The following is a 26153-nucleotide window of genomic DNA, read 5'->3' as shown; positions in this document are numbered from 1 at the left end:
TGAGTAGCTTTATAACCATTACTTTAAATTCTTTATCAGGCATATTGCTTATCTCCATTGGATTTAGCTCTTTTGCCGTGATTTTTGTCCTGTTCTTCCATTTGGGACACATTGCTCGGTCTCCTCATTTTGCCTAATGTTCTGTGTCTGTTTCTATGTGTTAGGGAAGTTAGCTATGTCTCCTGCTCTTGGAAGTAGCGACTTTATGAAGAAGTCGTGTGATGCCCTGCAGTGCAGTGTCCCCTGCTCCCCAGATGCTGGCACTTCAGGGTGGTCTCCTCTGTGTGTTTGTGCCCTACTGCTGCGGTTGAGCTGTTTGCCTTTCGTCCAGTCATCTGCTGTGGCTCTCTCTGCCTGTTGGGGGCAGGGCTTGGTCCCCGTGTTGTTAATGGGCCAATCTGGGGCCATCTTCAGCTTGAGTTGGGTCGGATCAGACCTTTGCCAGAGCTGCAGTTACACCAAACTGTGTTGGCCCTTGAGGCTTTCACTGTTGGGAGGGGCCTGCAGTCAGACCCTCAGTCCACTGCTGGCACTGCTGGTGAGTGCGGTTACCTTCCCCTCTCCCCAGGGCAGGAGTCACTTCAGCCACTGTCAGGACTGCTTGCGCACAAAGGCCATGCTCCTCATGCCACTTTGGAGAACTCCTGTGGGTGGGTTGGATGGTGTGGAGCACAGGAGAGCATGGGAGTGGGGCATGCTGTTAGCCAGGTTTGTGCAGGCCTGTGGGAAGGGACCTGGAGCTGCTCTGGAGAACTGGGAGCTAGGAGGAGGTTGGAGAGGGTGAGTATGCAGTAGGGTGCAGGGGTGGGGCACCTGTTAGCAGGCTAGGTGGAGAGGTTTGTGCTGCACCCGTTCCCACAACTGTCCGTGTATCTAGGCTTGGGGGCAGCGGAGCTAAATAGTGCCCACCCGCTCTTTTGTTCTTGGAGAAGTCTCCCAAAGATCCCTGCACTTCCAGTGTACCCTCTGAGATTAGTAAATAAATCTTCTTCCCATATACTCCGGGTGGTTTTCAAACTGCCACTTTTGTGCTGTTATCTCAGCAGGGTTCTTTGTTACAGTGTCTTTTTAAGGGTGGAGACTCAGTTTCCTATTACCTCCAGCTCTCCCAGAGGTGAGCCACTGTTTTTTTTAAGTTCTGGATGTTAAGCTCTACCGATTGTTAGGCCCCTCTGGTTTTCAAGGCAAATGTTATGGGACTCATCTTCCCAGTGCAGGTCCCCCATGTGTGGGGTGCCAGGTGTGGGGTCTGCTTCTTTCCCTTCTCTGCTCTTACAGTGTCCCTCCTTCCCACAGACAGTCTCCTGGGTCAGGTTGGTTCCTGGCTGCACCTCCACCCTTCTACCATTTTTCCACATGACTTCTTCTCTCTGATTAGCTCTGGAGAGTCTGTTCTGCTGGTCTTTGGGTCATTTTCTGAGCTATTTACACTGATGTGAGTGTTATCTAGGTATATTATGGGGCAAGGTGAGCTTAGGATCCTCCTACTTCACGTCTTTCCCAGAAGTCTGTTGTTCTATTAATAAAAATGTTCTCCATTCTTCCTCTAGAAGCCGTTCCCTGCCCCCACATTCCCTTATAACCTTTAAAACCACCTTCTATTTTCTTAACACATTTCATCCTTACATACCAAATCCATCTGCAACTCTGCTACCTGAAGTAACTAGTAAGATGCTTCTCAGGGACATGTCCTTGTTGTAAAATCTTTCTGGGGGTCCTCATGGCCTACAATGGAACCAGTCTAAATCCCCTAGAGGGGGGCGCCTGGGTGGCACAGCGGTTAAGCGTCTGCCTTCGGCTCAGGGCGTGATCCCGGCGTTCTGGGATCGAGCCCCACATCAGGCCCTTCTGCTATGAGCCTGCTTCTTCCTCTCCCACTCCCCCTGCTTGTGCTCCCTCTCTCGCTGGCTGTCTCTATCTCTGTCGAATAAATAAATAAAATCTTTAAAAATAAATAAATAAATAAATAAATCCCCTAGAGGGCTTTCCCTCACTTCTCCCTAATACTCCCGCCAGTCTATCACACTGCTCCCTGGATTCACGCTATCCTTCCTCTGCACCAATTTTTGTTCATGCCATTTCCCCAATAATACCACCCTCCTCACCCACCATCATTGCTAGTTAAAGTGTTACAATACCCAAATTAAATTTTATCTCTTCAGTGAACTTGGAAGAAACCATTTTCCCTCTTGATTCTAAGCATTCTCGGTACTCCACAGTTCGCTTAAATTGCTGCTTTGTACTCTCATTCTTTCTTACTACCCTCATTCCCTTATCTCATCTCCGTCAAATGGGCTGTAAATTATTAAAACTTCCTGAAGACTGCCACCCTCCCCAATTCATTATCAACACAAAGACAAGCATATAAAGTGTTCAGAATACTTCATGAGACTTAATTAGCCTTTTTTCAAATTGAGGCGTAATTGACATAGGGTATTACATTACGTTCAGGTGTACGAAATGAGTCTGTATTTGTATACGTTGTAAAATGATCATCACACAAAGCCTAGTCTACATCCCTCACCATACAGAGGTACAAAAAAAAATTTTTTTTTTTAATTTGAAGATTTGCTGTCCTAGCAGTTTTCAGATATGTAGTACAGTACAGGTATAACTCGTTTTATTGTGCTTAACTTGATGGCACTTCATAGACAGTGCGTTTCTGAAAAAATTGAAGGTTTGTGGCAGTCCTGCTTTGAGCACCTGCATCCGCACCATTTTCCCAGCAGCATTTGCTCACCTCATGTCTCTGTGTCACATTTTGGTAATTTTGACAAAAATATTTCAAACTTTTTCATTCTACTATATTTGTTAGGGTGGTCTGTCGTCAGTCATTAGGACTTATGGGAAGGTCAAATGATGAGCATTTATGTTTAGCAATAAAGTATTTTTAATCAAGGTATGTACTTTTTTTTAGATCTAATACTATTGGACACTTAATAGACTGTAATGCAAACATAACTTTTATATGCCCTGGAAAACAAATTTATTTGACTCCTTTTATTACGATACTCACTTTATTGTGGTCATCTGGAACTGAAACCGCACCATCTCCAAGGTATGCCTCTATTTTAATTACAGTTGCCGTGCTGTACATAACATCCCCATGACTTAATTATTTTATAATCGGAAGTTTGTACCTTTTGACTACCTTGACCCATTTTGTCCACACACACCCCTCCCCCATCCAGCCTGTGCCCATTCTCTGGCAACAGCCTGTTCTCTGTATCTGTGAATTTGGGTTTTTATTTTGTTTTAGATTTCACATATAAGTGGGATCGTAGGATATTTGTCTTTCTCTGTCTGACTTGTTTCAGTTACAATAACCTCTAGGTCCATCCATGTTGTCTCAAATGGAGTGATCTCATCCTTTTTATGGGTGCATGATATTCCAGTATGCGTGCATGTGTGTGTTTAAAGATTTTATTTATTTGAGAGAGAGCACAAGCTGGGGGAACAGCAAAGGGAGAGGGAGCAGACTCCTCACTAAGCAGGGAGCCCGATGTGGGGCTTGATCCCAGGACCCTGGGATTTTGACCTGAGCCGAAAGCAGATGCTTAACTGACTGAGCCACCCAGGTTCCCTGTATTTATATGTATATACATAGGTATGTATATACATACAAATACAACTACATTTTCCTTCTCCATTTGTCTATTGATGGACACTTGGGGTGCCTCCATAATTTGGGTATTACAAATAATGCTGCACTGACATAGGGGTGCATGTATCTTTCCCAATTGGTGTTTGCATTTACTATGGGTAAATACTTGGTAGTAGAATTCCTGCATCATGTGGTATTTTTAACTTTTTGAGGAACTTTAATACTGTCTTCTACAGTGGCTGTACCATTTCAGATTCCCACCAACAGTGCACAAGTGTTCCTTTTTCTCCACATACTTGCCAACACTTGTTATTTGTTGTGTCTTTTATTTCAGCCTTTCTAACAGGTATGAGGTGACATCGCATTGTAGTTTTGATTTGCATTTCCCCCATGAGTGATGTTGAGAATCTTTTCATGTGTCTGTTGGCCATCTGTACGGCTTTTTTGGAAAAGTGTCTGTTCATGTTCTCTGCCCATTTTGTAATTGGAGTTTTTATTTTTTTATTTTTTTGGCATTGAGTTGTAGAAGTTCTTTATGTATTTTGGATACTAACCCTGTACTAGATACATCATTTGCAAATATCTTTCCCCATTCAATAAGTTGCCTTTTTGTTTTGTTAATGGTTTGCTTTGCTCTGCCAAAGCATTTGATATAGTCCCAGTAGTTTATTTTTGTTGTTTCCCTTGCCTTAGGAGACCTATCTAGAAAAAATGTTGCTATAGCCAATGTCAGAGAAGATACTACCTGTGTTCCCTTCTAGGATGTTTATGGTTTCAGGTCTCACACTTAGGTCTTTAATCCATTTTGAGGTTTTTGTGTAAGGTGTAAGAAAGTGGCACGGGTTTATTCTTTTTCAGCATGTAGTTATCCAGTTTTCCCAGCACCATTTGTCGAAAAGACCATCTTTTCCCTGTTGTATATTCTTGCCTCCTTTGTTACAGGTAAATAGACCATATAATAATAGGTTTATTTCTGGGCTGTCTGCTCTGTTCCATTGATCTATGTGTCTGTTTTTGTGCCAATACCATACTGGTTTGAGTACTACTCTTTGTGGTGCATCCTAAAATCTGGAATTGTGATACGTACATCTTTGTTCCTTCTCAAAATTGCTTTGGCTATTTGGGGTCTTCTGTAATTCCATACAAACTTTAGCATTATTTGCTCTGATTTTGTGAAAAAAGCTGTTAGTATTTTGATAGGGATTGCAATGAATCTCTAGATTGATTTGGATGTAATGGAATTTTTTTTTATTATGATATGTTAGTAACCATACAGTACATCATTAGTTTTTGATGTAGTGTTCCATGATTCATTGTTTGCATATAACACCCAGTGCTCCATGCAATACGTGCCCTCCTTAATACCCTTCACCTGGCTAGCCCATTCCACCACCCACCTCCCCTCTAAAACCCTCAGTTTGTTTCCTGGAGTCCATAGTCTCTCATAGTTCATCTCCCCCTGTGTTTACCTCCCCCCCCTTCATTTTCCCCTGCCTTCTCCTAATGATCTCCCTGCTATTCCTTATGTTCCATAAATAAGTGAAACGATATGATAATTGTCTTTCTCTGCTTGACTTATTTCACTTAGCATTATCTCCTCCAGTCCTGTCCATGTTGCTGCAAATGTTGGGTAGTCGTTCTTTCTGACGCCTGAGTAATATTCCATTGTATATATGGACCACATCTTCTTTATCCATTCGTCTGTTGAAGGGCATCTTGGCTCCTTCCACAATTTAGCTATTGTGGACAATGCTGCTATGAACATCGGGGTGCATATGGCCCTTCTCCTCACGTCTATATCTTTGGGGTAGATACCCAGTAGTACAATTGCTAGGTCATAGGGTAGCTCTATTTTTAACTTTTTGAGGGACCTCCACACTGTTTTCCAAAGTGGCTGCACCAGCTTGCATTCCCACCAACAATGTAAGAGGGTTCCCCTTTCTCCACATCTTCTCCAACATTTGTTGTTTCTTGCCTTGTCAATTTTTGCCATTCTGACTGGTATAAGGTGGTATTTCAATGCGGTTTTGATTTGAATTTCCCTGATGGCTAGTGATTTTGAACATTTTTTCATGTGTCTGTTAGCCATTTGTATGTCTTCATTGGAAAAGTGTCTGTTTATATCTTCTGACGATTTTTTGAGTTGATATTTGTTTCTTGGGTGTTGAGTTTGAGAAGTTCTTTATAGATCTTGGATACCAGCCATTTATCTGTAGTGTCATTTAAAAATATCTTCTCCCATTCCGTGGGTTGCCTCTTTGTTTTGTTGACTGTTTCCTTTGCTGTGCAGAAGCTTTTTATCTTGATGAAGTCCCACAAGTTCATTTTTTCTTTCGTTTCCCTTGCTTTTGGAGATGTGTCATGAAAGAAGTTGCTGTGGCTGATGTCGAAGAGGTTACAGCTTATGTTCTCCTCTATGATTTTGATGGATTCCTGTCTCACATTGAGGTCTCTCATCCACTTGGAGTTTATCTTTGTGTATGGTGTAAGAGAGTGGTCAAGTTTCATTCTTCTGTATATAGCTGTCCAATTTTCCCAGCACCATTTATTGAAGAGACTGTCTTTTTTCCACTGGATGTTTTTTCCTACTTTGTCAAAGATTAGTTGCCCAAAGAGCCGAGGGTCCATTTCTGGGTTCTCTATTCTGTTCCATTGGTCTGTGTGTCTGTTTTTGTGCCAGTACCATGCTGTCTTTGTGATCACAGCTTTGTAGTACAGCTTGAAATCCAGCAATGTTGATGCCCCCAGCTTTGTTTTTCTTTTTCAACATTTCCTTGGTGATTCGGGGTCTTTTCTGATTCCATACAAATTTTAGGATTGTTTGTTCCAGCACTTTGAAAAATGTCATTGGTATTTTGATCAGGATGGCATTGAAAGTGTAGATTGGTCTGGGTAGCATAGACATTGTAACTATGTTTATTCTTCCAGTCCATGAGCATGGAATGTTTTTCCATCTTTTTATGTCTTCTTCAGTGTCTTTCATCAGTGTTCTGTAGTTTCTAGAGTATAGATCCTTTATCTCTCTGATTAAGATTATTCTGAGATATCTTATGGTTTATTGGTGCTATTGTAAATGGAATGGATTCCCATATTTCTCTTTCTTCAGTCTCATTGTTCATGTATAGAAATGCAGCTGATTTCTGAGCATTGATTTTGTGTCCTGCCACATTACTGAGTTGTTCTATGAGTTCTAGTAATTTGGGGGTGGAGTCTTTTGGGTTTTCCACATAAAGTATCATGTCATCTGAGAAAGTTTGACTTCTTTGCCAATTTGAATACCTTTTATTCTTTTTTGTTGTCTGATTGCTGTTGCAAGGACTTCTAGTACTATGTTGAACAATAATGGTGAGAGTGACCATCTTTGTCGTGTTCCTGATCTTAAGGGAAAGGCTCTCAGCTTTTCCCCATTGAGAATGATATTCGCTGTAGGCTTTTCGTAGATGGCTTTTATGAAATTGAGGAATGTACCCTCTATCCCTGCACTCTGAAGGGTTTTAATCAGGAAAGGATGCTGTATTTTGTCAAATGCTTTTTCTGCATCAGTTGAGAGGATCATATGGTTCTTGACTCTTTTCTTGTTGATATGATCTATCACACTGATCGATTTGCGAATGTTGAACCACCCTTGCATCCCAGGGATGAATCCCACTTGGTCTTGATGGATAATCCTTTTAATGTACTGTTGGATCCTATTAGCTAGGATCTTGTTGAGAATTTTGGCGTCCATATTCATCAGGGATATCGGTCTGTAATTCTCCTTTTTGATGGGGTCTTTGCCTGGTTTTGGGATCAAGGTAATACTGGCCTCATAGAATGAGTTTGGTAGTTTTCCTTCTGTTTCTGTTTTTTTAAACAGCTTCAGGAGAATAGGTATTTCTTCTTTGAATGTTCAGTAGAATTCCCCAGGGAATCCATCAGGCCCTGGACTCTTGTTTTGGGGGAGGTTTTTGATCACTGCTTCAACCTCTTCAGTGGTTATCGGTCTATTTAGATTGTCAATTTCTTCCTGTTTCAGTCTTGGTAGTTTATAGGTTTCCAGGAAGGCATCCATTTCTTCCATGTTGCTTAATTTATTGGCATATAGTTGTTGATAGTAGTTTCTAATGATTGTTTCTATTTCCGTGGTGTTGGTCATGATCTCTCCCCTTTCATTCATAATTTTATTAATTTGGGTCCTTTCTCTATTCTTTTGAATAAGTCTGGCCAGTGGCTTATCAATCTTATTAGTTCTTTCAGAGAACCAGCTTCTAGTTTGTTGTTCTGCTCTACTGTATTTCTGGTTTCTAATTCATTGATCTCTGCTCTAATCTTAATCAGTTGTCTTTTCCTGCATGGCTTAGGCCTGTTCTTTTGTTCCATCTCCAGCTGTTTAAGGTGTGAGTATAAGGACTGCATTTTAGATTTTTCTATTCTTTTGAGTGACGCTTGGATTTCTCCCTTAGGACTGCCTTTGCTATGTCCCGTAAGTTTTGGACCGATGTGTTTTCATTCTCATTGGTTTCCATAAATTGCTTAAGTTCTTCCTTAATTTCCTGGTTTACCCAAACATTCTTAAGCAGGATGGTCCTTAGTTTCCAAGTGTTTGAGTTTCTTCCAAATTTTTTCTTGTGATTGAGTTCCAGTTTCAAAGCACTGTGGTCTGAGAATATGCAGGGAATAATCTCAGTCTTTTAGTATCAGTTGAGACCTGTTTTGTGACCCAGTATATGGTCTATTCTAGAGAAAGTTCCATGTGCATTCGAAAAGAATGAGTACTCCATTGTTTTAGGGTGTAGTGTTCTGTATATATCTGTGAGGTCCATCTGGTCCAGTATGTCATTCAAAGCTCTTGTTTCTTTGTTGATTTTCTGCTTAGATGATCTGCTGAGAGTGGAGTGTTACGGTCCCCTACTATTAACATATTATTATTTTTATGTCTCTATTTTCTGGTTAACAGTTGGCTTATGTAGTTGGTTGCTCCCCTGTTGGGGGCATAGATATTTATAATTGTTAGATCCTCTTGTTGGATACACCCTTTAAGAATAATATAGTGTCCTTCTGTATCTCTACAGTCTTTAGCTTAAAATCTAATTTATTGGATATGAGAATTGCTAGCCCAGCTTTCTTCTGAGGTCCGTTGCCATGAAAAATTGTTCTCCATCCCTTCACTTTCAGTCTGGATGTATCTTTAGGTTAAGAGTGAGTCTCTTGTAGACAACATATGGATGGGTCATGTCTTTTTTTTTTTTTTTTAGTATTTTATTTATTTATTTGACAGAGAGAGAGAGACAGCCAGTGAGAGAGGGAACATAAGCAGGGGGAGTGGGAGAGGAATAAGCAGGCTCCCAGCGGAGGAGCCTGATGTGGGGCTCGATCCCAGAACACTGGGATCACACCCTGAGCCGAAGGCAGACGCCTAACGACTGAACCACCCAGGCGCCCTGGGTCATGTCTTTTTATCCAATCTGCAACCCTGTGTTGTTTATGGGAGCGTATAGGCCATTTATATTGAGAGTGATTATTGACAGATAGGATTTTAATGTTGTCATGTTGCCTCTGAAGTTCTTGTTTCTATAGATTGTCTCTGTAAATTTCTGTTCTGTATCACTCTTGGGGGCTTTTACTTTTATAGAACCCCCCCTTTAATATTTCTTTCAGGGCTGGCTTGGTGGTCACATATTTTTCCAGTTTCTGCCGGTCTTGGAAGCTCCTCGTTTCTCCATCCATTCTGAATGACAGCCTTGCTGGATACAGTATCCTTGGCTGCATGTTCTTTTCACTTAGTGCTCTGAATATGTCTTGCCAGCCATTTCTGGCTTGCCAGGTGTCTGTAGACAGGTCTGACGTTACTCTGATGTTCCTCCCTCTGTAGGTGAGGATTCTCTTCCCCCCTGGCCGCTTTCAAGATTTGCGAGTTGTACTAGTATATGTCGTAGTGTTGGTCTGTTCTCATTGATCTTGGGAAGGGTCCTCTCTGCCTCTTGGACACAAATGCTTGTTTCCTTTGCCAGATTAGGGAAGTTCTCAGCTACAACTTCAAATATATCTTCTAGACCTTTCTCTTTCTCCACCCCCTTGGGGATGCTGATAATTCTGACATTGGAACGTTTCATTGAATCAGTAATCTCCCGTAGCTTTTTTCCATGAAGATGGAGTACCCCCCCCCCACCTTATCACTCTTTCCTTCTTTTCTATCATCTCATCCTCTAACTCACTAATTCGTTCTTCTGCCTGGTTTACCCTGGCAGTCAGAGCATCCAGTTTAGACTGCATTTGATTCATAGAATTCTTAATTTCCGCCAGATTTGTTCTCATTTCAGCCCTTAGAGATTCTGTATTTTCATTAATATTTTTCTCAAGCCTATACATCATCTTGACAGTTGTTACTCTGAAATCCATTTCTGACAATTTTGTTATATCCATATCCATTAGTTCTGTGGCAGAGACCACTGTATCTGTTACTTTCCTTTGTTGGGGGTTCCTCTTCCTTGTCATTCTGACGAGGTGTGGTTGCGGGGATGTACAGAGTCCAAATTATTGACCAGGACCCAAGCAAGATGTACCTGTTTTATAGGGACCTTAGGGATGTGGGGTTCTTGTTTTTTCAGCCTGCCTTCTGGGGGAGGGGCCTGCCACGCTGATACTCGGGCAACCCTGTTTGGGTAGAGTTGCCCTGCCCCCTGTGGGTTCAGTAAGACCTGATTTTGGAGGGGGGCTTTTGGCCTCTGGCGGCTTTCTGTGACTTCTGAGAGTCAGAGCAGCAGTGGCCGTATCCAAACCTCTGTCTCAGAACAGGGAGATCACAGTCTGCTCTTCACTGAGCTCTCCAGGCCACTTTGACTCTGTTTCTGTAGGTGCTGCTAAAAACCCTCAGTGTCCCAGGTTGTGCACCCCACAGCCGTTCTCCCAGTCCTCACTCCCAGAGCCGGCTTGTCTCTGCCCTTTGTGCTTCTAGCACCACCAGCCACCCCTGGTTTGCACACACTGCTGAGCACCTGGTTTCAGTCTGTTTCTAGTGCGCTCCAGAGTGCCAGGTTTCAGTCTGGTTTGCGCATGCGCTCCCGAACTCCCGGTTTGAGTCTGGTTTCCCCACCGCTACTGGTCTGCTAGCGCAGCCTGCTCCCCCAGCACAGCAGCTCCCTCCCTCTTCCGTTTATCTTCTGATATCTGTGTGCAGATTCATGGCTCCCCGCTTCGTACCTCGAGACCCAGTACCAGAGTTGTTCAGTTTGTAGAGATCCAGATGTATCTTCTTACATCGCAGGCTGATCTTGTGGGTGTTCAGATAGTCTGGTAGATATCCAGCTCGATTCAGGGGACCGGCTGAAATAGGGTCCTCTACTCCTCTGCCATCTTTCCCCTCTCTGGATATAATGGAAATTTTAACAATAGTCTTCCAATCCATGAGCATAGAATATATCTCCATTTGTGGAATTTTCAGTTTCTTTCATCAGTGTTTCAGTTTTCAGAGCACAGGTCTTTCACTTCTTTAATTAATTTTATTCCAAGGTATTTTATTCTTTTTGGTACAGTTGCAGATGGTATTTTTTTTTAAATTTCTCTTTCTGCTACTTTGTTATTACAGAAGAAATATCTTGCAAGTACTGATTTCTAGGTATTAATTTTGTATCCTGCCGCTTTACTAAATTCATTTATCCTCATAGTTTTTTGGTGGACTCTTGAGGATTTTCTTTGTGTAGTATCACACAGTCTACACGTAGTGACAGTTCAGCTTCTTTACCGCTGCGGATGCGCCTTATCTCTTGTTGTCTGGCTGCTGTGGCTGGGCTTCCAGTACTACGTTGAATAAAAGTAGTGAGAGTGGACATCCTTGTCTTGTTCCTGACCTTAGAGAGAAAGCTCTCAGTTTTTCATCATTGAGTATTACGTTAGCTGTGGGTTTTTCATTTATGGCCTTTATTATGTTGAGGTATGTTCTCTTTAACCCCACTTGTTCCGAATTTTATCATGAGCTGACATTGAATCTTGTCAGATAACTTTTTTCTGCATCATTTGAGATGATCATATGATCTTAATCCTTTGTTTTGTTGATGTGGTGTATAACATTGATTGTTCTTTGCAAATAGTGAACTATTTTTGCATCCCTGGAATAAATCCCACATGATCCGCAGTGAATGATCTTTTTAATGTATTAGTGTATACAGTTGGTTTATATTGTTGACTTTTGCATCTGTGTTATTCAGGGATATTGGACCGTAGTTTTCTTTTTCTGTGATGCATGTGGTTTAGGTATCAGGGTAATCCTGGCCTCATGAAATGAATTTGGAAGCTTTCCTCACTCTTTTTCAAATAGTTTGGAAATAATCGGTAATAATTCTTCTTTAAATGAGTAGTAAAATTCACCTGTGAATCCGTCCAGTTCTGGACTTCTACTTTTTGGTAATTTTTTGATTACCAGGTAAATTTCATCACTAGCAATTGGTCTGTTAAGGTTGTCTATTTTTTCCTGGTTCATTTTTGGAAGGTTGTATCTTTCTAGGAATTTATCCATTTCTTCTAGGTTGTCCAATTTGTTGACATATAATTTTTCATAATATTTTCTTAAAATCTTTTGTATTTCTCTGGTATCAGTTCTCTCTTTTCTGATGTTATTTATCTAGATCCTTTCTCTTTTTTATTGATGAATCTGGTTAAGGATTTGTCAGTTTTGCCTTTTTGCCCCCTTTGCTCATTTGTTTCTTAATTCCACATATGAGTGAGATGACATGGTATTTGTCTGTCTCTGGCCGACTTACTTCTCTTAGCATTATTCTCTATGGCTCTATCCACATTGTTGCAAATGGCAAGATCCCATTCTTTTTTTTTTTTTTTTTTGCCAAATAATATTCCATTCTACATAAATCTTCTTTATTCATTCATCTATCAGTGGATGCTTGGGTTGCTTCCGTTGTTGGGCTATTACAAATGATGCTGCAATAAACCTAGGGGTTTATGTATCCCTTTGAATTAGTGTTTTTGGTTTTTTTGGTTAAATACCCAGTTGTGCAATTCCTGGATCATACACTTTCTATTTTTAATTTTTTGAGGAATCTCCATACTGTTTTCCACAGTGGCTGCGCCAGTTGGCATTCCCACCAGCAGTACAAAAGAGTTTATTTTTCTCCACATCTTCGCCAGTACTTGTTGTTTCTGGTGTTTTTTATTTAAGCCATTCTAACAGATATGAGGTGATACCTCATTGTAGTTTCCGTTTGCAACTCCTTGGTGAGTAATGTTGAGCATCTTTGCATGTGTCTGTTGGCCATCTGGATGTCTTTGGAGAAATGTCTGCTCATGTCTTCTGCCCAGTTTTAAATTGGTTTTTTTTCGGGGGGGGGGGTGTTGAGTTTTATCAGTTCTTTATATATTTTGGATACTAACCCTTTATTGGATATATCATTTGCAAGTATCTTCTCCCATTCAGTTGGTTGCCTTTTGTTGATTGTTTCCTTTGCTCTGTGGAAACTTCTTATTTTGATGTAGTCCCAGTAGTTTCTTGTGTGTGGTTTTTGTGTTGTTGTTGTTGTTGTTGTTGTTGTTGTTGTTGTTGTTGTTTTGCTTTGCTTTTATGTCCCTTGCCTCAGGAGACCTATCTAGAAAAATGTTGCTATGGCCAGTGTCAGAGCAATTATTGCCTGTGCTCTCTTCTAGTAGTTTTATGGTTTTGAATCTCACATTTACATCTTGAATCCATTTTGACTTCGTGTATGGTGATAAAGTGATCCTGTTTCATTCTTTCACATGTAGTTGTCCAGTTTTCCCAACACCATTTGTTGAAGGGACTGGTTTTTTCCTATTGTATATTCATTCCTCCTCTGTTGAAGTTTAACTGACCATATAACTGTGGGTTTATTTTTGGGTTTTCTATTCTGTTCCATTGATCCATATGTCTTTCTTATGCCAATACCATACTGTTTTAATTACTAACCACTTTGTAATCTAGAATTGTGATACCTCTTCTTTTTCAAGATTGCTTTGAGTATTTGAGGTCTTTTGTGCTTCCAATACAAATTTTAGGATTGTTTGTTCTAGTGCTGTGAAAAATGCTGTTGGTATTTGGGTAGGGATTGCATTAAATCTGTAGCTTGCTTTGGGTAGTATAGACATTTTACCAATATTCTTCCAGTCCATGAGCACGGAATGTCCTTCCATTTCTTTGCATTGTCTTGAATTTTTTCATCGGTGTTTTAAGTTTTCACAGTACAGGTCTTTCACCTCCTTGGTTTAAATTTATTCCTAGATATTTTATTGTTTTTGGTGCAGTTGTAAATGGGATTGTTTCCTTAATTTCACTTTCTCTGCTTCATTATTAGTGTGTAGAAATGCAACACGTTTATGTACATTGATTTTTGTATTCTGTGACTTTACTATATTCATTTATCAGTTCTAATGGTTTTTTTTTTTTTTGGAGTTTTCAAGGTTTTCTATATATAGTATCATGTCATCTGCAAATAAAGTTTCACTACTACTTTCCCAATTTGGATGCCTTTTATTTCTTTATGTTGTCTAATTGCTGTGGCTAGGGCTTCAAGCCAGTACTGTGTTGAATAAAAGTAGTGAGACTGGACATCTTTGCCTTGTTCCTCCCCATCTTAGGGGAAAAGCTCTCAGTTTTCCTCCATTGAGTATGATGTTAGCTCTGAGTTTTTTCACATATGGCCTTTATTTTGTTCACTCTAAACCTACTTTGTTGAGGGTTTTATCATGGGTGGATGTTGTACTTGGTCAAATGCTTTTCCTGGATCTATTAAAGTGATCAGATGGTTTCTATACTTGCTGAAGTATCATGTTGATTGATTTGCCAATATTGAACTGCCCTTGCATCCTAGAAATAAATCCCATTTGATTGTGGTGAATGAATTTTTTAATGTATTGTTGGATTCGGTGTGCTAATACTTTGTTGAGGATTTTTGCATCTATATTCATGAGGGCTGTTGGCCTGTGGTTCTCTTTTGTTGTAGTGTCTTTATCTGATTTTGGTGTCTGGGTAATACTGGCCTTATAGAATAAATTTGGAAGTTTTCCTTCCTCCTCTGTTTTTGCAACAATTTGAGAAGAATAGTTATTGACTCCTAAGATGTTTGGTAGAATTCACCTGTGAAGCTCTCTGGTCCTGGACTTTTGTTTGGGGGAATTTTTTATTATTACTGATTCACTTTCATTGTTGGAATGAGTCTGTTCAAATTTTCTCTTCCTGCTTTAGTTTTGGTAATTTCTATGTTTCTAGGAACTTATCCATTCCTTCTCAGTTGTCCTTCTCAGTTGTCCAATTTGTTGGCATGTAGGTTTTCATAATCTGTCAAAATTGTATTTCTGTTGTGTTGGTTGTTATTTCTCCTCTTTCATTTGTGATTTTTGAGTCCCCCCCCCTCTCTATCTCCCCCCGTCCCATGAGGCTGTCTAGAAGATTATCAATTTTGTGGGTCTTTTCAAAGAACCAGCTCCTGGTTTCATCTATTTTTTTAGATTATTTATCATTTATTTCTGCTCTGATTTTACTATTTCCTTCCTTGCGTTTGGTTTGGGTTTTGTTTGTTGTTCTTTTTCTAGCAACTCTAACAACTTAGGTTGTTGGAGATTTTTCTTGCTTCTTGAGGTAGGCCCGTATTGCTCTAAACTTCCCTTTAGAACCGCTTTTGTTGCATCTCAAAGATTTTGGGGCATTGTGTTTTCATTTTCATTTGTTTCCATGTAATTTTTTATTTATTTTTTTGGTTGACCCATTCATTGTTTAGTAGCATCCTATTTAACTTGCATGTATTTGTGTCTTTACAGATATTTTCCTTGTGGTTGATTTCTGGTTTCATAGTGTTGTGGTCAGCAAAGATGCAATGGTATGACTTCAGATTTTTATTTTTATTTTTTTTAAAGATTTTATTTATTTATTCGACAGAGATAGAGACAGCCAGCGAGAGAGGGAACACAAGCAGGGGGAGTGGGAGAGGAAGAAGCAGGCTCATAGCAGAAGAGCCTGATGTGGGGCTCGATCCCAGATCTCCAGGATCACGCCCTGAGCCGAAGGCAGACGCTTAACCGCTGTGCCACCTAGGAGCCCCTGACTTCAGATTTTTAAAAATTTATTCAGACTTGTTTTGTGACCTAATATGTGATCTGTTCTGGAGAATGCTCCATGTGCAATTGAAAAGAATGTGCATTCTGTTTTAGGATGGTATGATCTCAGTATGTCTGTTAAATCCATCTGGTCCAGAGTAGCATTCAAAGCCACCGATCCTTACTGATTTTCTGTCATGGATGGATGATCTGTCCATGAATGTATGTGGGATGTTAACATTCCCTACTACTATGGTGTTACTATCGGTTATTTCCTTCATGTTTGTTATTGTTATGTATTTGGTGCTCCCATGTTGGGTACATAAATATTTACAATTGTCTTGTTGGGTTGTCTCCTTTATGATTATGTAGTGTCCTTTTTCATCTCCTGTTAGTCTTTGTTTTAAAGTCTATTTTGTCCGATATAAGTATTATTACCCCAGCTTTCTCTTGACATCCATTTACATGATGAATCTTTTCCATCCCCTCATTTTCAACTTGGAAATGTGTTTAGGTTTGAAATGAGTCCCTTATAGGCAGCATTATGATGGGTCTTGTGTTTTATTCACTTTGTCACCGTATGCCTTTTGATGGGAGCATTTAGTCAGCTTACATTCAAAGTAATTATTGATAGATGTGTATTTATTACCATTTTGTTACTTGTTTTGAGGTTGTTTCTATAGATTTTCTCTAATTCTTTCCTCTCTTGCTCTTTCATGGTTTGTTGGCTTTCTTTAGTGATATACTTGGATTCCTTTCTCTATTCTTTGCATATCTATTACTGGATTTTCTGTTATGGTTACCATTAGATTTCTGTATAACATCTTCTGCTTGTAACAGTCTATATTAAGTTAATGGTTACTTAGGTATGAATATAATCTGTACTCCTCCCTGCCATGTTTTACGTATATGGTGTCATATTTTACATCTTTTTATGAATCCCTTGACAGGCTTTTACGGAAATACTTACTTTTACTGCTTTTGTGTTTTCTACCTTTCTGTCACTTTTGGTCTCAAACAGGCCCCTTTAATATTTCTTGCAGGGCTGGTTTAGTGGTCATGAACGCCTTTCATTTTTCTTTGTGAAACTATCTCTCCGTCTATTCTGAACGATATACTTGCTGAATAGAGTATTCTTAGCTGCAGATGTTTTCCTGTCAGCATTTCCAATATATCATGCCACTCCCTTCTGGTCTGCAAAGTGACTGCTGAAAACTGTACTGATAGCTTGATGGAGTTTCCTTGTATGTAATTGTCTTCTTTCTCTTGCTGCTTTGAAATTTTTTTTCTTTATCACTATTTTTTGCCATTTTAATTGCTCTCCTTTGTCCTGGTGTGGACCTTCTTTGGTGATTTTGTTGGGGCCTCTCTGTGCCTCCTGGATCTGGATTTTTATTTCCTTTCCCAGATTAGCGAAGTTTTCAGCCATTAGTTCTTCAAACAAATTTTCTGTCCTCTTCTCTCATCGTCTTCTAACATCCTTATAATGCAAATATTACTACACTTGATCAAGTCAATCGGGCATATTACTTTTATCTGTTTCTTGCTACAATTTGGTCCTATTCTTTTGTTTGAGACATATTGCTGTGTCTCCTCTTTTTGTCTGTTGTCAGGAAAGCCAGCTGTTTGTCTTGCTCTTAGCGATAGTAGCCTTATGAAGAGTAGGTCCAGTAATGCACTGCAGTGCAGTGTCCCCTGTTCCCCAGGGCCTGGCACTTCACGGAGTGTCTCCTGTGTGTGCTGTGCGGGCTCTGCTGGTGAGTCTTGGCGTCCTTTTCCTGCAGTCCCACTGTCTGCAGAGGTTCTCTTTGCCTATTGTGGGCACTGTGGGTTCCAAGCAGGGGACAGGTGTGTTCTAACAAGGTGTGGAGTGATATGCTTGTGAAACGTGACCTGCCCCCACCAGAACTGAAGTCCCACAAAACACCAGAGTCGGAGATGTGGTGTTGGCAGGGTTTGCGCTGGTCTTCTGGGGGAGGGGCCTGATTTTTTTTTCCTTTTTTTTTTTTTTAAGTCTCGTTTATTTCTGCTCTGATCATTATTTCCTTTCCTCTCCTCACCTGGAATGTTGTTCTTTTTCTCGTTCCTTTCGGGTTTTGTTACACTTGTATCACTATATACCTTCCTCTTTGAACTGCTTTCTCTGTATCCTAGAGATTTTGGACTGTTGTTTTCATTTTCATTTGCTTCCATGTATTTTCTTCTTTGGTTGCTTCATTGAACCATTGGTTGGTTGTTTAGTCTCCCTATGTTTGTGTTTTTTTCCGTGTTTTTTTTCCCTGTGATTCTGCTTGCATACCATTGTGATCAGAAAACATACGTGCTAAGACTTCAGTCTTCTAAAATTTATTGAGGCTTGTTTTGTGACCTAATATATGCTCTATTCTGGAGAACATTCCATGTGCACTTGAAAAGAATGCATATTCTGTTTCAGGATGGAATGATTTGAATATATGTATATCCATCTGGTCTGATGTTTCATTCCAAGACACGATTTCCTTATTGATTTCCTGCTTCAGTCATCTACCCACTGATGGAAATCGAGTTTTAAAGACCCCTACTATTACTGTATTACCATCAATTTCTCTGTTAATACTTGCTTTATGTATTTAGGTGCTCCAGTATCGGGTACATAAATATTTACAATTGTTATAGCCACTTGTTGTCATTATAGTAATGCCCTTCCTTGTCTGTTACAATCTTCGTTTTAAAGTCTATTTTTTTCTGGCACAGCCACTCTGGCAAACAGTATGGAGTTTCCTCAAAAAGTTAAAAATAACTACCCTATGATCCAGCAATTGCACTACTAGGTATTTACCCAAGAATACAAAAAAGTAGCTCAGAGGGAATCATACACCCCGATATTTATAGCAGCATTATCTACAATAGCCAAAATACTAAAACAGCCCAAGTGTCCATTGACTGATGAATGGATAAAGATGTGTATATATACGATGGAATATTATTCAGCCATTAAAAAGGGAATGACATCTTGCCATTTGCAAGGACATGGATGGAGCTAGAGAGTATTATGCTAAGCAAAATAAGTCACTCAGAGAAAGACAAATAGCACGTGATCTCACTCATAGGTGGAATTTACAGAACAAAACAAGCAAAGGAGGGACAAGGGGGAGAGAAGCAAACCAAGAAAGAGATTTTTTTTTTTAAAGATTTTATTTATTTATTTGACAGAGATAGAGACAGCCAGTGAGAGAGGGAACACAAGCAGGGGGAGTGGGAGAGGAAGAAGCAGGCTCATAGCGGAGGAGCCTGATGTGGGGCTCGATCCCAGAACACCGGGATCACGCCCTGAGCCGAAGGCAGACGCTTAACCGCTGTGCCACCCAGGCGCCCCCAGAAACAGATTCTTAACTCTAGAGGACAAACTGATGGTTACCAGAATGGAGGTAGGTGGTGTGAGGGGGAGTAAGGAGGGCACTGGTTGTGATGAGCACCAGGTGTTGTGTGAAGTGTTGAATCATCATATTGTACACCTGAAGCTTACATTACACTGTATGTTGAATACCGAATTTAAGTTAAAACTTTTTAAAAAGTATTTTTTTCTGAAATAGATAATTAAATAGTAAATGTATAATGATCTATAATCCTGTTTAGGCATATGCTTTAAAACTTTCTGAGGTGTTTAATGAACTCCCCCAAGATTTGAAATGGTAAATGAAGCCTTTCTGACTACTTAGGCTTGTTTGCTTGGCATGTTCAGTTACTCGGAAAGCACTGTCAAGCCACCAACAAGCCTTAGATTGTATTATATGGGTAAATGCTGTAATTGTTCTAGAAAATATGAAATTGCTTAGGTTTTAATATGTTCTAGTATAAGGCCGTTACTTAAATTATTGCAACATTATATCGCCAATAACCGGATTTCCTTGTCAGTTGCATTATAATAAACTCTCAGCTCTTTAACCATGTCCATTTGAGGGGTTTTTTGTTTGTTTTGTTTTGTCATTCGTAGTTTTTTTTTTTTTTTTTTAAGATTTGTTTAGAGCACGTGAGCAGGGGGAGAGGCAGAGAGAGAATCCTCGAGCAGACTCCCTGCTGAGCACAGAGCCCGATGGGGGCTCAATCTCAGGACCCTGAGATCATGACCTGAGCCACCCAGGCACCCCTCATTTATAGTAATTTTGATGCTCTTGCAAAATGTGTTTCCTCGTCTAGGAGATTCATAAAAACTTTTGACAAATATAGGTTTTTGATATATTTAAAATCATAAAACTGAACTGGGTAAGAATTTCAGAAATAATGGGAAAGCCCCATTCAAAACAACAAAAATTAATAACCTAGAACTGAATGAATTGAGGAAAATGATAAAATATCCCTTTGTGAACAAACTAAAACATTTAATTTTTCTCCCTACCTCAGCCCTCCAAAATCTAGAAACTGAGTATTCTCTCTTCCATGGCCATTAGTTATCTGCATAAGTTCAATAAGAATCTGTTCTCCTCACAACAGGACACCATTTGGAAACATTGATTACATTACCAAGGCTTTAACTGGAATGTCTTATTTGAGAGACATGCATAAACTCAGATATGACCAGGCAGCTTTCAGGAATTAAGGTTGACTTTATGGAGCCAAGGGAGCCCCTTGGAAATGTTGGCCTGATACCTTGCTTGCAGAGTTCCCAGCAGCCTAACCTGGTGAGTAAAGAATGTCCCTTCCTGGAAGATGCAGGAACTTCAGGATATTTTGGGGATTTGAAGAAGTGGAATTCACTCAAATCAACAGGTATTGCTGCCAAGTCTGATTACAAGAATTTGGCTTTGTTTCTGGCCTCGAATTCAATCTAGAGTGTCCCTTAAGATCTCCTTTGCTGGAACTTTTTATAAGGCTCTGTATGGTCAGTCACTATTCTGATGTAAATCATTAGGCCCAGTTTGTTAAAACTGGACTTGTTTTAACACAGATTAGTTTTGATTTGGCCATTTCTGGAAATAAGGGTGAATTTAGAAAGAAAAACTGTGTTCCGGTAACAAATCCTATGGATGTTAGATTCTAGTTTTGTCTTTAAATGTTTGTCGTTTGCCTAAGCTAGACGACGTGAGGTAAACTTCAGAGTGACTGCCATAACAGCTCATACGTAAACAGCCTTCCTGCTTGTTACTCTTTGGGGATAAAAAGGACCCCATGGGCATACGATGATTTAAACAGCAGGACAAGGGGATGGACTCCCCAACAGTTGTGTGACTCTGCTGTCACCTTCATCAGTTCTCCATGGCTGGGATAACAGAATCGCTCCTTCAAAATCAGAGCATACCCCCCTCCATGAGGCTATGAAATGGTGGAGATAACGGATGGCCCCATCTTCCTTAGTAACTGGATTGGAGAACGCACTGGGGGATGCTCTTCTCTCCAGAGACAAGTCATCTCCCACTTGCCTGCAAATCCTCATTAGTAGGATATTGTGAAGGCTAGACATAAGGCACGTTGTCCCAGGAGTTACCTCTATCAGTGTAAAATTAGAAGTAGAGGCTTTTAGCCAAGCATACAGGGGCCACTTTTAACCAAACCCAACATGAAGCCACCCGCAAATTTGGAAAGTGGACCTCTAAAACCTAATGGCCATTGATGCCCTGACTGCAAGTCAAAGAGGAAATTATTATACTAGTACTGAGATTAAATGTTGTGCCTGTGTCCCGACACCTGTGCCAGTGGATCCAGAGTTTTAGCAGAAATGCATACCATGCGGAAATGGAAACTTCTTTACAATGCACATGACAGTATGCTGAGCTGCAAAACCAACCTTCCTGCTCGATTTGCGGCTCATTGCCCATCTCAAGTACTTCAGGCCTCCCTTAGGGTTTTCTCCGGCACACGGTACACATGATCCTTGGATCAGTGCGTAGCCTGGATGATGCATGACCTCAGTCCCAGCACCCACAGGGTAGTTCCTTTACTAAAATATTGCATGGGCCTCTCCAGGCCATGAGTGGCGTTCATCTTCATTTTAACTGAATATGCCAGCCCACAGATGGGCTCCCAGCACTGACCAGACCGGTGTTCCCATTGGGTCCAGACATCTGATCTCTATTTTCTTCTGTCAGGTTTAGAAAATCGCATAGGGCACATGGAAGCCCTTGATAAATGCACATTTAAGGCCTTAAATGACTCTCAAAATAGCAGTACACTCTCAAACACTGTCATGACCCAAAGTCATAAGGCAGTTCTACAAGCTACGATGGCATCGGAGGTCTTAAAAGCAGCACGAGGAACATGTGTCATTATTAAAGCAGAATACTGTCCACATTCCAGACAATAACAAAAATATAACAGGGTTACTTACTGATGTGAGTAATCAAATTGGTGCTTCTAATGGTGGGTTACAGTCCCGGTCAGGAGGAGGACTGCTGTCCACGCTAACGGGTCTTCGCATTGTTCTTATTTTCATTATGATAATCCCAATGTGTTCTCTCCTATTGTCCAGATCCATGCAAGCAGTTCCTGACTCCTTCACCCCGCCGAAAAATGATCCTCAAACCACCCCAGTGTCCCCTCTGGACTCTACAGCAGTGGCCCTCCGTAATAGACAATTTGGGTCCCTAGGTAGGGACATCTCTACAACCCCTGCTCACTTGAAGAAGGTACAGAAGATGAGCCCTTCTTCCTTCAACAACCTTAAAGATCTGAGGACCAAAAATTGGTCGGAGGGGAAATGACAGAAACAAAAGTTCATCTTGAACCCAGAAGGCCCAGCACGGAGCCCAGTGCAGGGCTCAGACTCACGACCCTGAGATGAAGACCTGAGCGAAGACCGAGCGGTGGATGCTGGACCAGCTAAGCCGCCCAGGGTCCGCTCAAGCGGCTGCTGCGTTCTCAGCGGGTCTCCGACGGCCTGTACGTCTTGCCGACAGTGAACAGCGAGCTGAATGCTCCGCACCAGAGAAATCACGGTAGTTTTCCGAGTAGAAATTCGAAAAAGACATTTGTGATCGAATACTCCCTGCACCGAGCATATCCCCACTGGCTTCGTACAGCAGAAGTGCAGCTCTTTCTGCCCATGGGCCCTGTCCCTGAGCTATAATAAAAAGCATCTTTTTACACCAAGAAGGTCTCAAGAATTCTTGACCGTTTGCTTACAGCCTCACGTCCCTCACAGGGACTTTTCCCTGAATATTTTTTTTTTTAAGATTTTATTTGTGAGAGCGCACAAGGAGGGGAGCAGCCGGCAGAGGGAGATACAGGCTCCCTGGGAAGCGGGACTTGATCCCAGGACCTGAATGAAGGCAGACGCTTCACCACGTAACCCCCTGAGCCACCCCGGCATCCTACCGCATGCGTTTCTTCTCTCTCTGTTCTTACCAAGGTACCAGGCCTGTTGGATTAGAACCCCACCCTCGTGATCTTAGCGTTCGGGACTTGTGTACTTTCCAAATGCAGTCACACTGGAAGTTAGGACTGCTCTGTTTAAATGTGGGGGTGACAGAATTCAGTACTTGACTGTCAATCCCTCTTCTTTGAAGTGCAGCCCTAACAGGGCTCTCCTCCCGAGGCCCTCCAGGCTGCAGTGAGGAAGCTCTTTCTTTAAAAAGCCAGCCAGTCGAGCATCTGCCTTCAGCTCAGGTCATGATCGACCCAGGTCAAGTCCCCACATCGGGCTTCTTGCTCAGCAGGGAGCCTGCTTCTCCCGCTGCCTCTGCCTGCTGCTCCCGCTGCTTATGCTGCTCCCTCAAATAAAAAAAAAAAAAAAAAAGCCTGCCAGTCGATGCATCAAGCTTCCCAGCTTTAAATACTGCAGTGGTGACCCCAGTTTCCAAAAGCAGTTCAGACTGCGTAAGGCACAAGGACCTAGGCCATCAGCATCTGGCTCAAATCCCTGGCCTTATACCGTGTTACACACAAGCCACCCCACACTTGGTCTCTTCCTGCCCCTTCCCTTCTGTATTGCTTTAAAAAGGTTTTAATTACAGTTGACATACAATATTAGTTGCAGGCGTGCAACATGGTGATTGAACATTTATATACGTTACCAAATAACGCTCACCAGAGAAGTGGAGTTCCCATTTCCCAGAATTATTACAATATGGACTATATTCTGTATGCTGTAATTTTCACCCCATGACTTAGTTGTAATTGGAAGTTTTTACCTCTTAATCCCCTCTTACATATTCCACCCACCTCCCCCGCCCAACTCCTTACCTTCTGGCAGGATTTTTCTTTGTGGAATGAGCTGCTCTATCTTGTACTGTTTTTTAGAGTCTACATATAGGTGAACTACTGTGCTTTCTGTCAGGCTGACTTCACCGCACATGATACTGCCTGGGTCTACCCAAGTTGTCACAGATGACAAGATCTGTCATTTTCACGGATAAGGAATATTTCGTTGTATGTAGAACTAGTTCTTCATCCATTTGTCCATCAATTAACACTTAACGTTGTTTCCATATCGTAGGTGCTGGTGGGGGCCCAGGGAACTCTAGCTTAAGCAGTTGTTAGGGCCCAGGAGACTGAACCCTAAACCACTGTCGGGGACCCAAGAGACTATATTAGGCAATGGGGGGAGGGAAAGGGGACTATCCCTTACTGGGCAGTTGTTGTGGGCCCAGGAAGCTGCATTTTAGGCAATTATCAGGAGGCAGTTGTGATTCCATGCAAACAGGTGCTGTCAGCATTCATGTGGGGGCGAGGAGACTGGAGCGGTAGGTGATTCCGTAGCCGTGAGACACTGGCTTAGGTAACTGCTGGGGGCCAATGAAACTCTGCTTTGGGTGATTGTGGGAGCACAAGAAAATCTGGTTGTTTATGAAGGGCCAGGAGATTCTCTACTAAATATTTAGAACAAAAATCTTGAACTTACGGGATTATGGGGGCACAAAAAACAATCAGGTGATTCTGAGGAAGCAGATTGTGGGGCCCTATTAACTCTGCCTTATATGATTGGGGTACCCTAAAAACAATACCTTATGTAAATTGGGGGGCCCCCATACACTCTACCTGATACGTTTGTAGACCTCCAGGAAACTCTACCCTAGGTGATGAAAGGTGCCAAGGACTGTCCAGCTTAGTTCATTGTGGAAGCCAGGAAACGATAGGGGAGTGATACTGTGGGACCTAAGCTATTCTCCCTCAGGTATACTGGGATTCCAGGAAACATTACCCTAGGAAGTCTAGGCCCACAAAATTCTATATAAGTGATTGTGGGGGGCCTATGAAAACCCGTGTAAGTGGGGGTACCCAGGAGACTGTACATTAAGGTGATCTTGCTGCCAGAATTGATTGTGGGGGCTCAGGAGGCTACAGCTTTAGGTGATTCTGGGGAGTCAAGACACTACTTCAGAAGAATGTTGGGGCTTATTAAGGTCTACCTTAGGTGATTAAAGAGAGCCAGGACACACTCCACCCCCGCTTAGTTGATTGTTGGGAGCAGAAGTTCACCTTAGTTATTGGGGCAAAAAACTGTAGCTTAGGATATTGTGGGGGTGCCAGAAAACTTGATCTTAGGTAGTCTTGGGTGCCCAGGAAACTCGACCTTAGTTCTTTGAGTTACACAGGGTAAACCTTTGTGATTTGGGGACTGCTAAAAATTCTGCCTTCAGAAATATTAAGGACCACAGAAACTATACCTGAGGTGTTTAGGGGAGCCAGGAATGTGTATCTTATGCAATTAGGGGAACCCAGAAACTCAATTAGAAAATTGTGGAGGCCAGGAAAACACATCTTACTTAATTGTGGGTGGAGGCCAGGAATACATCCCCTAGTGATTTGGGGGCCTGGAATGTTCCACCTTGGATGATCTAGGGGGACTAGGAAACTTACCCTTAGTTGATTAAGCACGGGAGTATCCTGGGCTCCCAGAATTGCCTCAGGTAGAATTTCTTGAGCCTTCCATAATCAATTAAGAGAAAGTATCCTGGGCCCCCTAGATTACCCAAGGCAGAATTTCCTGGGACCCCAAATCACTGAGGAATGTCTCCTGGCCCATACACACAATGACCTAAGGTATAGTTTCCACAACACCACAATCCCCTAAGGTAGAATTCCTGGCAACCCACAAACCCCTAAGAAATAGTTTTCTGATCTCCCCAAATCATCTTAAGTACAAATTCCTGACTGCTATCACCTAGAATTTATAGGGCCCTCCATATTTTCAAATGTAGAAGTTTGAGTGGGCTATAAGATCACCAAAGCTTAGTATCCTATCTTATTCAAAGACATGAGATAGGTTTCCTGGGCCTACACTATTACAGGGTACATGGTAATGGCCCCACACAGTCCTCTCAAATGTACCATCCTGGCCCCTTACATGAGTTAACAGAACTAGGGTAGATTATCCTGGCTCCTACAGTCAACTACGGTATGTCTTCCTATGCCCTACACTCACAAAAGCTAGTCTCCTGGGCCCCCACATTCAGCTACAGAAGATTCCTTGGGAGCACACGGTCACAGAGGTCTCTATTAATGGTCCGCATCACCTAAGGTAGAGTTTCTTGGCTCCAAAGGAACTCAGAGTTTCCTGGGCATCCAGAATCACCTGAAGTTACATGGAACCCCAAATCAACCAATG

At 41.5% G+C, this 26153-nt stretch overlaps 1 protein-coding gene across 1 annotated transcript in view; it reads left to right on the top strand.

Moving 5' to 3' along the window:
* Positions 1-22657, top strand: part of BCL2L10 (BCL2 like 10) — a 40139-nt gene extending 17482 nt beyond the window's left edge. Inside the window, exon 3 of the mRNA XM_087859174.1 lies at positions 22077-22657. Within this exon, the coding sequence (XP_087715300.1) occupies positions 22077-22308 (232 nt within the window). The 3' untranslated portion in view covers positions 22309-22657. The remainder of the gene's footprint in view (positions 1-22076) is intronic.
* The last annotated feature ends 3496 nt before the right edge of the window (positions 22658-26153 follow it).

The sequence above is a fragment of the Ursus americanus genome, chromosome 36 (genome assembly GCF_024610735.1).
Source record: "Ursus americanus isolate L20-20 chromosome 36, mUrsAme1.1.p, whole genome shotgun sequence".
In the NCBI taxonomy this organism is placed as follows: domain Eukaryota; kingdom Metazoa; phylum Chordata; class Mammalia; order Carnivora; family Ursidae; genus Ursus; species Ursus americanus.
This window is presented reverse-complemented; position numbering and strand designations above follow the sequence as displayed.